At 43.6% G+C, this 11,418-nt stretch overlaps 1 protein-coding gene across 1 annotated transcript in view; it reads left to right on the top strand.

Moving 5' to 3' along the window:
* Positions 1-3,625: 3,625 nt before the first annotated feature.
* LOC126425243 (dehydrogenase/reductase SDR family member 11-like) overlaps positions 3,626-11,418 on the top strand; it is a 93,677-nt gene continuing 85,884 nt past the window's right edge. The window contains exon 1 of the mRNA XM_050088204.1: positions 3,626-3,829. Within this exon, the coding sequence (XP_049944161.1) occupies positions 3,626-3,829 (204 nt within the window). The remainder of the gene's footprint in view (positions 3,830-11,418) is intronic.

The following is an 11,418-nucleotide window of genomic DNA, read 5'->3' as shown; positions in this document are numbered from 1 at the left end:
GTTATTGGCTGATTGACTATCTATTTCTCTATATTTAATATGGTAAAAGTAAGGAAAGCATTAAAATAAAAACCAGCAAAAGAATAAAAATAGGTGCCATATTGTTCTGCAATATGAAACAGTAGAGGACAGCAAATGTATGAAATGGTTATGTAATGCTTGTACAGTTAACTGATAGTATACTGACTTAAAAAGGAAAAGAAAATAACTGGACACACTAAAGAAAGGAAGAGTATAATAATTAAACTAAAGAATAGGAGATATTAAAAAGATGAACATTTAGAAATGCTGAATGCCAAAGACTAAATTGATACTTTTGCCTTTTTAATGTCACATATGTTAAAAGGAAATGAAAATGAGCCCATTTCTTGTATTTTAAGGTACAATGTAGTCTGTCTTCAAAATAGATAACAAATAATTTAAAGCAGAATGCAATTTTGGAAACACTATTTATAGTTTTCAGTGGATTTTTATAAATGTAACTGCAGGTGGTGCATTAAAAATCTTGCGATTTCCAACCTCAGATATGTTTGAAATACATAATTCGTGTTGATTCAGCTCAACTTAAGGTGAATATAGTTAGTTAAAATATGTGCTTAATATGTTAAGTAGTTCAAATATGTTTTTCTCTCTCCTTGCTGTAATAAGTGGAATGAATAGTCCATGTTCCATTTTTCACATTTTTAAAACCCCGTAGGACCTAAATGTATCAACAGATAATGGTAAAGAAATTTATTAAACGATATTAAGAAATATGTAAAGTTATAATAATTATCCATAATTGTCTTTTGCAGAACCAAAAGCAAGCTTTGTAGAAAGGTAATTATAAATAAGTTGAAATTCATAATTAGATAGTGCCTATAGTTGTACAGGATGTAGAGTACCCAAATATGGTGTGACAGAAAAAGTCATTACATTGTTTTATTCTTAAAATATAAATCTGTAACCACTAAATATGAAACCAACAGTAAACTGACAATATTAAAAGATACATTTAAAAAATTAAATGACAAACTGCTGTGTCATAATGTCTGAAACAATGGTTTTAACTTTTTCAGAAGACAGTATACAGCAGTAAAGTATCCATTTAATAAATTACTACAGATACTTTTATTACCAAGACCTAATTTTCGATGTATGTAGATTACTGTTGCTACTCCAGTACAGTATATGTGGAGTCTATGTAAGAGATTCTTTGCGATGTTTGGGTTCACTGTAATTACTCTTTTAGTCTTGGAATGCACATTATTTCAAATTTTCCATATTCTATGGATGGAGAATTGTGTGTTTTATCCTTGTAATAATCACCCTTAGTGTTCGTGTTTCCTTCCACAGTACATCACAAGTGTCTGTAGTTTTAATTATTATTCTGCATCCACAACATTAGAGCAGTAATTATTCATCGGTATTTTGTACCCCATCTTATGCCAAACAGCTATCAATTGCAATTTTAATTACATTCAGAAATATATCCACTGATGGTTTTATTTAATATTGTTCTCCTCTTGAAATTTGTGCTTTGGCATGCTACTTAAATATATTACAGAAACATTGGTCGGTATAATGTTATTATTACTGAAGGAAATGTACATATTCTTCCCTCCCATACCTGATGCAGATTTTGTTTATACATAGTTTGTAAATGTTGCTATAAATTGAAAATGCCCAATACTTTTATTTTGGATTCACAGTAAGATAAGAGAAGCATCTATCTTTACCCAGTCACAGAACATACCAAAATTACTTAGTGATGCAGATAACTTGTGTATTGCCCCATTGCTCATCAAATAACTTCATTATCACTTGATTTTTTATCTGTCGTTGTGAAGAGTTAGATATTATTATATTTATCCACAAAATTTGAATGACAGAATATAAATTACCAATATCAAGTTTTGTGAGTCTAGACATTGTCTGTGGAGCACGACTTAATCTTTACAGATAATTTATTGAAATTGTCTCCATCGTAGAAATTAATATAAAGGATAACTAGTTTCAACTACTAAGCAGACTTCATAAGAACTAAAGACCAGAAAAGACAGAATACAGGTAATCACCAGAAAAAAAGAAGAAAAAGTGCATACATGCTGCAGGAAACATACTCATTCAGCTTCTTACATAATAACTTATCACATTATTGGTCACAACATACGAACTGCGTTTCATGCTTCTGTGAGCAAAGACCAAAAACAGAAAAAATATATTAGATTCAAATCACAATGCAAGCTTGGAATGGAAGAAGTTGTTATGTACAAAGCATGAGTGGATCACTTATAAATTTGAATTATATGAAGGAAATCGTAGGAGCCAACGTGTGAAATTTAAAACATGATTATAAGTTTGCTTGGTGGCCAACACAGGTTGCGATTTTCGAACTGGACTTTTGTTTACATGATACAGAGTCCAGTCAATCGCATGATAGGGCAGCACCCAGACAGGCTTAAGTAAGTGGCACAGCATTCACCAGGTCGCATCGGTCCGCCCCTGGTAGCTGAGTGGTCAGCGCGACGGAATGTCATACCTAACGGCCAGGGTTCGATTCTCCGCTCAGGGACTGAGTGTTGTGTTGTCCTTATAATCATCATTTCATCCCCATCGACACGCAAGTCACCGAAGTGGCGTCAATTCGAAAGACTTGCACCAGGCGAACGGTCTACCCGACGGGAGGCCCTAGCCACGCGGCATTTCCATTTTACCAGGCTAGGGGGAAAGAGCTAACATGCCGCTTCCACATTAGGATCTTTTTAATTTCATAGTTTACCTTGATTACTTGCATTCATTGTTTTCTGTTTTTTAACTGCGATTGACTGCTTAGCGCTTGAAACCAGTCAAATTTGATGTTAATATCTGAAAACAAAGATAATTCAAAGAGACTATATTAAGTGTTAAGAGCAATTCAAACTTTATACAAGATTAGTAATACTATGTAAATATCTTTATTATAAGAATGTATGCATTAACGCAAATTAATTGTTTTTCAGGTACATGATATAATTGTGAAACCACTTGGTGAGAAGATATAGAAGTAACATCTTCAAACGAACGTCTTTTTGTGCCACACACTCTATGCAATGTGTTGAAAGGCAGTTTTCTCAATCAGTAAACAGTTAAAAGATCCGCAGCATTTACTTATTGTATCGAAGTTAAGTCGTAAAAAAAGACACACTTTGGGAGAGGAAGCATGTTGTGAAGTGTGAACTTGTAACAGGGTATAGGGAAATCAGTGGGGACCAAGAAATTTAGTTGCAAGAGAGGGGAACCTGTTTCTGAGTTGGGCATCAATACAATTTTTTTGTGAATGAATGTGGCTAAATGTGTCTTACGAAAGATAGATCCGATTTTTGAATCGTGTTCTGTGGAACCAAAGTATTGTGTTTGGTACTGTCACTCTTTACAACGAAGGACAGAAGAACTTCTTGAGACGTATAATGTGCAGACAGGCCGTTATTCGAGCGGACAGGGTTACGTATGTGACAGTAGCTTTGTTTGCATATTACTGCCATTATTTGGTGCTGCTCAACAGTGAACTGCGCTTATTATATTGGTGAGAAAATAGTTCTTGCAGTTTATTTCTTGTAGTAGCAGTGGTGATTGAGTTAACTTGGTGTAGTGGACAAACTTCACAATGAGTGAGAAGTCTGAAGGACCGAAAGAGGAGAAAGTGGAGAAGACGTCGGCCGCTGCCGCGCGACCCCGGCTCCAGGCCTCCAGCCCTGGAGACCCTCGCTGGGCCGGCCGCCTCGCCGTGGTCACCGGAGCAAACTCTGGAATAGGGGTGGCCATCGCGCGGCAGCTGCTCCAGCTCGGCATGGTGGTGGTCGCCATAGACGTCGAGGTGTACTCTGTCCAGGTAACGCTGCCTTCCAGACCTGTCTGGGCGCCGAGCCAAACTAACAACTAGCTCGTAACCCTCTGCAGTTCTGTGAACACACTAGCTGCAGCCCTGTGCATTAAACTTACTTCGCTTCCGGTTGAGAGGTAAAATAAGTGCTGGTCATTCAAAGTAAACAATTATGTTGTTAGTTGCTCCTATAGCTGATCAATACGTTTGAACTCGGAGATGTGAATTCAAATGGCAACAAGGATAAGTTATGTAATTCAGTTCTCTCTACCTTGCACCTCTAAAACTTCCTCATTCTGTTGACCGCCATACGTGAATTCTAGCACACTTTCACGCTATACGAAGCTGCAAAATAAACTTCTAGAAGAAAGATAAAACTGTCCTGCGATTCTGCATCAGGATAATTGTAATAGGAAAGTGTTCAAAATTGAAATGGCTCTGAGCACTATGGGACTCAACTGCTGAGGTCATTAGTCCCCTAGAACTTAGAACTAGTTAAACCTGACCAACCTAAGGACATCACAAACATCCATGCCCGAGGCAGGATTCGAACCTGCGACCGTAGCGGTCTTGCGGTTCCAGACTGCAGCGCCTTTAACCGCACGGCCACTTCGGCCGGCAGGAAAGTGGAGTCAATGAAACTTAGCGACATATGGACAATACCTGTGCAGAATCGCTAGACAGCTTTATCTTCGACAAGACGAGAATCGATAGTTAAGTTTTATCTCTGACAAGGATTATCTCTGCTAATCACGAGTTACTTTGATCATGCCCCCCTTTCCTACAGTATTTATGTCGCTCTCGGACGTCCGACCGGTTAATTGGCAAGACAGCGGAGGCGCCTCGTCAGTCCTGGACGAAACGTCAGGAACAGATGACTTTCTTGGACTGCGACCTCACATCCCGAAAGATTTACCAGCAGTCACCCATCAAAGCCTGTAGGGAATTTCCCATTGATCTAGACTCACGAAATTTCGCAACAACGGAAGTTTCACAGAGAAAGTAAAGGAAATATTACGAAAATTGTTAATTTGTAACTACATCAAATAAGGAAATATTTCCTGCCACTAAAAGGAATACACTGGTAATCCGTCAAAAATCTCAGGAAGTTCTGCAGGGATTATGATATGGTTTCCAGTAGCAGGCAGAGTGATTCACGAGGAAGGTTTGTATATATAATTTACAAATATTTCGTGACAATTGGCTGCTGATCTACACTCATGCTCATAAATTAAGGATAATTGCAGTATGTGGTACCACACAACGTCGCACTACACAAAACTGGCGCTAATAGCATAGGCACAGATCTGTAATCCCACGGTATTGGTGATAAGTAGAGAACACCGTCCCGAAACGCATATGCTACAAAACGCCAGTGTTTCCTGCGCATGTACACCGACATCAGTATGGGATATGATCACGATGCACACGTACACAGGCCGCACAACGGGTTGTCATACTCTGGATCAGGTGGGCGAGCAGCTGCTGGGTATAGCCTCACATTCTTGCATCAGTGCCTGTCGGAGCTCTTGAAGTGTCCTAGGGGTTTGAAGACGTGCAGCGATACGTCGACCGAGAGCATCCCAGGCGTATTCGATGGGATTTAGGTCTGGAGAACAGGCAGGCCACTCCATTCATCTGATATCTCCTGTTTCAAGGTTCTCCTGCACGATGGCTGCTCGGTGGAGCCGTGCGTTATCATCCATCAGGAGGAAGGTGGAACCCACTGCACCCCTGCATACTGGTGCAAAATGACGTCCCGATACACCTGACCTGTTACAGTTCCTCTGTCAAAGACATGCAGGGGGTGTACGTGCACAAATCATAATCCCACCAACGGCCAGGGTGGCCGAGCGGTTCTAGGCGCTACAGTCTGGAACCGCGCGACCACTACGGTCGCACGTTCGAATCCTGCCTAAGGCATGGATATGTGTGATGTCCTTAGGTTAGTTAGGTTTAAGTAGTTCTAAGTTCTAGGGGACTGATGACCTTAGAAGTGAAGTCCCACAGTGCTCAGAGCCATTTCAACCATAATCCCACCCCACACCATCGAACCACGACCTACATACAGGTCCCTTTCAACAACATTAAGGGGTTCGTATGTGGCTCCTGGTTCACGCCAAATGAAAACCCGGCGAGAATCACGGTTCAGATTATACCTGGACTCGTCCTTGAACATGACCTGGGACCACTGTTCCAATGCCCATGTACTGTGTTTTTGAAACTATGCTCTACGGGTTTTCCTGTGACAAGCGGTCAGTGGAATGCTCCTTGCAGGTCTCCGGGCGAATAAACCGTGTCTATTCAGTCGTCTCTGGACTGTGTGTCTGGAGACAACTGTTCCAGTGGCTGCGGTGCGGTGAGGTCCCGAGCAAGGCTACCTGCAGTACTCCGTGGCCGTCTGCGAGCACTGATAGTGAGATATCGGTCTTCTTGTGGCGTTTTACACTGTGGACGTCCCGTACTGTAGCGCCTGGACACGTTTCCTGTCTGCTGGAATTGTTTCCATAATCTTGAGATCACACTTTGTGGCACACGGAGGGCGTGTGCTACGACCTGCTGTGTTTGACCAGCCTCCAGTCGCCCTAGTATTCTACCCCTCATAACGTCATCAATATGTGTTCTTTGAGCCGTTTTCAACACACAGTCACCATTAACTCGTCTGAAAACGTCTGCTCACTTACTCGCTGCACCGCAATCTGACGTGCACCAACACACCTCTGCGTATGTGGACTGCTGCCAGCGCCACCGTGGGATGACCGCAGGTCAAGTGCACCGCATGGTCATACCCCGAGGTGATTTAAACCCGCAAACCGCCCACCAGAGCGTTGTTCCACCATGTGTCAGCATGAGTGTAGAATGAAGTCTTCTGCCACCGTGAAATCGGTGCCTTCGCTATCTAGCGGTGAGAGACACGAGGCAGTCCAACTATTGCGCCACGCCAGCGCTAGCACCGCAGGTCCTTTACGAAGAGTGTATTCTGCCTGCAGACTTCTCCTACGGCACGTACAGCATCTCTGATGTTTCAAAGTAAAATAACAGTAGTAACTGATGAAGGATTGCACTTCCATTGTTTGCGATGAGGTTCCCATATCGCATAAAATATCCGTTGAAGCGTACCACAGAACTATTCGAGATCTGTGTGATAACAGCCCTATGACCGGCTGTACCCTTTCCTTCTCTGGAGTCTTCCGCCATATCTTACCGGTAATCGCAACAGGAATGAGAGCACATAAAGTCAACACATCTGTACTACCAGATAGCGTCATAGCGCTAATTAAATGAATGAAAAATTATAGTAGAGAATCCGAAATACACAAAAAATTTTGACTTACAATTTAAAATGAAAGCATTCTCCAAAGTCTTTGAATTACTGTGAGCGTCATCTTGCCAGATATGGGTAAGTGGCAAAAATCATAGAGACTCTGAATTGAGTTTGCATGCAACTCTCGGAGCGCGAGACGTACGCGTACTTGTCCATTTTTTGATTTTCTTTTTAAATACAGTCTAACGACAGTCAAAGGAGGAGGACTGAAGCAGCAGAGGTAAGACTACCAAGGCCTCTAGCCGGCTGGTTACAAACTCATACATCTGGTATAAATCAGTGAAATGAGGAATGAACGATGACAAAAGCGCACTTTAGAAAATACAGGTTTATAGAAAGAAATGGAGCGAACGCATTCAAAGGAATGAAACTCCATCTTCTGCTGGAGTTGAGGCGTACCAATCGCCCTTGTATAGGCCTGACTTTGACGTAGTGTAACGTCGAAACTGGTTGGCTAGAAGTAAACCTATATAGCGGGGATTGGTATTGTTTTTATTGAGCATTCAAAGGATGTCATAAGAACGAATACACATCAGGGGAAAAGAAATGTTGGACGTTCTAACAGGGGACGGAAAGATCAGCTGCGTTCTATTTGAAATTGGGACAGGCAAGGATGCCTAAACGAAAGTTGGACATGATGATGATCAATGAAAATTGCCGTTTCATTAATTTATAAGGTATTTGCAAACGTTTCACCTTACGTATTTTTAAACCTATCGACTGAAGACTGTAATGTTTGCACCTCTGACAGACTGACACCCCCTCCCCCCTCACTCCATTCCTGCCACCATGGTTGGGGGGATGAAACAAGTATAGAGAAAAAACACAGCAAACAAATTGCGAAATAAACTTAGATCTGCAACGGCAGATGGCAGTCCAATCACATCTCCCCAGATGACGTGACTATGTAAACAATGAAATGCAAAAAATACACTACTGGCCATTAAAATTGCTACACCACGTAGATGACGTGCTACAGACGCGAAATTTAACCGACAGGAAGAAGACGCTGTGTTATGCAAATGATCAGCTTTTCAGAGTATTCATACAAAGTTGCTGCCGGTGGCGACACCTACAACGTGCTGACATGAGGAAAGTTTCCAACCGGTTTCTCATACACAAACAGCAGTTGACCGCCGTTGCCCGCTGAAACGTTGTTGTGATGCCTCGTGTAAGGAGGAGAAATGCGTACCATCACGTTTCCGACTTTGATAAAGGTCGGAATGCAGCCTATCGCGATTGCGGTTTATCGTATCGCGACATTGCTGCTCGCTTTGGTCGAGATCCAATGACTGTTAGCAGAATATGGAATCGGTGGGTTCAGGAGGGTAATACGGAACGCCGTGCTGGATCCCAACGGCCCCGTATCACCAGCAGTCGACAGGCATCTTATCCGCATGGCTGTAACGGATCGTGCAGCCACGTCTCGATCCCTGAGTCAACAGATGGGGACGTTTGCAAGACAAAAACAATCTGCACGAACAGTTCGACAACGTTTGCAGCAGCACGGACTATCAGCTCGGAGACCACGGCTGCGGTTACCCTTGACGCTGCATCACAGACAGGAGCGCCTGCGATGGTGTACTCGACGACGAACCTGGGTGCACGAATAGCAAAACGTCATTTTTCCGGATGAATCCAAGTTCTGTTTACAGCATCATGATGGTCGCATCCGTGTATGGCGACATGGCGGTGAACGCACATTGGAAGCGAGTATTCACCATAGCCATACTGGCGTATCACCCGGCGTGATGGTGTGGGCTGCCATTGGTTACACGTCTCGGTCACCTCTTGTTCGCATTGACGGCACTTTGAACAGTGGAAGTTACCTTTCAGATGTGTTACGACCCGTGGCTCTACCCTTCATTCGATCCCTGCAAAACCCTACATTTCAGCAGGATAATGCACGACCGCATGTTGCAGGTCCTGTACGGGCCTTTCTGGATACAGAAAATGTTGGACTGCTGCCCTGTCCAGCACATTCTCCAGATCCTTCACCAATTGAAAACGTCTGGTCAATGGTGGCCGAGCAACTGGCTCGTCACAGTACGCCAGTCGCTACTGTTGATGAACTGTGGTATCGTCTTGAAGCTGGATGGGCAGCTGTACCGGTACACGCCATCCAAGCTCTGTTTGACTCAATGCCCACGTGTATTACAGTCAGAAGTGGTTGTTCTGGGTACTGATTTCTCAGGATCTATGCACCCAAATTGCGTGAAAATGTAATCGCATGTCAGTTCTAGTATAATGAATACCCGTTTATCATCTGTATTTGTTCTTGGTGTAGCAATTTTAATGGCTAGTAGTGTAAAATAGACTGGCGTCCAAAATTAAAGCAACAAAATGAAATTTTGCAAGGTTGCATTTATTTTGCCACAAAACAATACAAACAGGTAATAGTAAGTTAGAAGCAATGTAAAAAATACAGAACGCAAGCAACTGCAACATGCATAGTAGCACACAAAAATGTTTCTCGTTCTTTCCAACGTAACGGTTTTTTTTTCACGCATTACGACTACTGGTTAACGTGCTGAGTGTGGGGTGTGACCACCTCTGGCGATGATACAGATGTGGCAACGACAGGGCGCACTGTGAATGACGTCATCAGCCTCATGTTGAGGCAACAACGCACATTCTTCCTGCAGGGCTGCTCGCGGGCTTGGAGAGTGCTCAGTGGATGCTGGCGTGATGTGAGCATCGCAGGCAGGCTATGTGAGATTCGAATCGGGAGAGCGAGCAGGCCACCCTATGCGTACAATAGCTTCCGTTTCCACGAAATCAACCAGCCGTGCTCCATGAGGTCGAGCATCATGGTCCGTCAGTAAGACGCCCGGGCCCGCAGCACCCCGCATCAACCGCACATGAGGCGCCAAGAGCTCGTCACGATACCTGACAGCACGAAGAGGTGTTCGAATGGTGAAAATAATCCCTGCCGACACCATTAGGAATCCTCCTCGATATTGGTCTCTTTCTACTACGTTTGGGCCCCAAAATCGTGTGCCACGTCCCATCCAGATGCGAATCCATCGAGAATCACTCTCCAGACTAAATCCGGACTCATCTGTGAAAATAAGATTGGCCCACTGTTGGACCGTCCAGTGTCGAGGTTCCCTTCTGTATAGACGTGTGAGAGTTACACGTGCAACAGCTCTCCGACAATAAATGCACTCTTCCGAAGACTTCTGCACGCCATTTGCCTCGATACAACACGTCCAGTGAATGCCTGATGCTTTGCAGTACTAAGGCGGTAGTGACGTGACCTTACAGCCAAATAGCGGTCCTCTCTTCTGAAGTCACACGTCGGAGTTGCATGGGGTTTTTCACGGATGATGCTGTAGTATACAGAGAAGTTGCAGCATTAGAAAATTGCAGCGAAAAGCAGGAAGATCTGCAGCCGATAGGCACTTGGTGCAGGGAGTGGCAAATGTAATGTATTACGAATACATAGAAAGAAGGATCCTTTATTGTATGATTATTGATAGCGGAACAAACACTGGTAGCAGTTACTTCTGTAAAATATCTGGGAGTATGCGTGCGGAACGATTTGAAGTGGAATGATCATATAAAATTAATTGTTGGTGAGGCGGGTACCAGGTTGAGATTCATTGGGAGAGTCCTTAGAAAATGTAGTCCATCAACAAAGGAGGTGGCATACAGAACACTCATTCGAGCTAAACTTGAGTATTGCTCATCAGTGTGGGATCCGTACCAGATCGGGTTGACAGAGGAGATAGAGAAGATCCAAAGAAGAGCGGCGCGTTTCGTCACAGGGTTATTTGGTAAGCGTGATAGCGTTACTGAGATGTTTAGCAAACTGGAGTGGCAGACTCTGCAAGAGAGGCGATCTGCATCGCGCTGTAGCTTGCTGTCCAGGTTTCGAGAGGGTGCGTTTCTGGATGAGGTATCGAATATATTGCTTCCCCCTACTTATACCTCCCGAGGAGATCACGAATGTAAAATTAGAGAGATTCGAGCGCGCACGGAGGCTTTCCGTCAGTCGTTCTTCCCGCGAACCGTACGCGACTGGAACAGGGAAGGGAGGTAATGACAGTGGCACGTAAAGTGCCCTCCGCCACACACCGTTGGGTGGCTTGCGGAGTAAAAATGTAGATGTAAATGTGGTCTGGCCTGCCCTGGTCTTCGGAATTTAGTTTCGCCACAACCGAGAAACAACAGAACGATTCACATTAAGCGATCGGGTGAAACAGTTTGCGACTGTCCTGCTTTCCTTATTTGTATGGCCCGCCACCGC

Source organism: Schistocerca serialis, chromosome 10 (assembly GCF_023864345.2).
Source record: "Schistocerca serialis cubense isolate TAMUIC-IGC-003099 chromosome 10, iqSchSeri2.2, whole genome shotgun sequence".
NCBI lineage: Eukaryota > Metazoa > Arthropoda > Insecta > Orthoptera > Acrididae > Schistocerca > Schistocerca serialis.
Note: the sequence above shows the minus strand (reverse complement) of the source record. Positions and strands in the feature narration are given on the sequence as shown.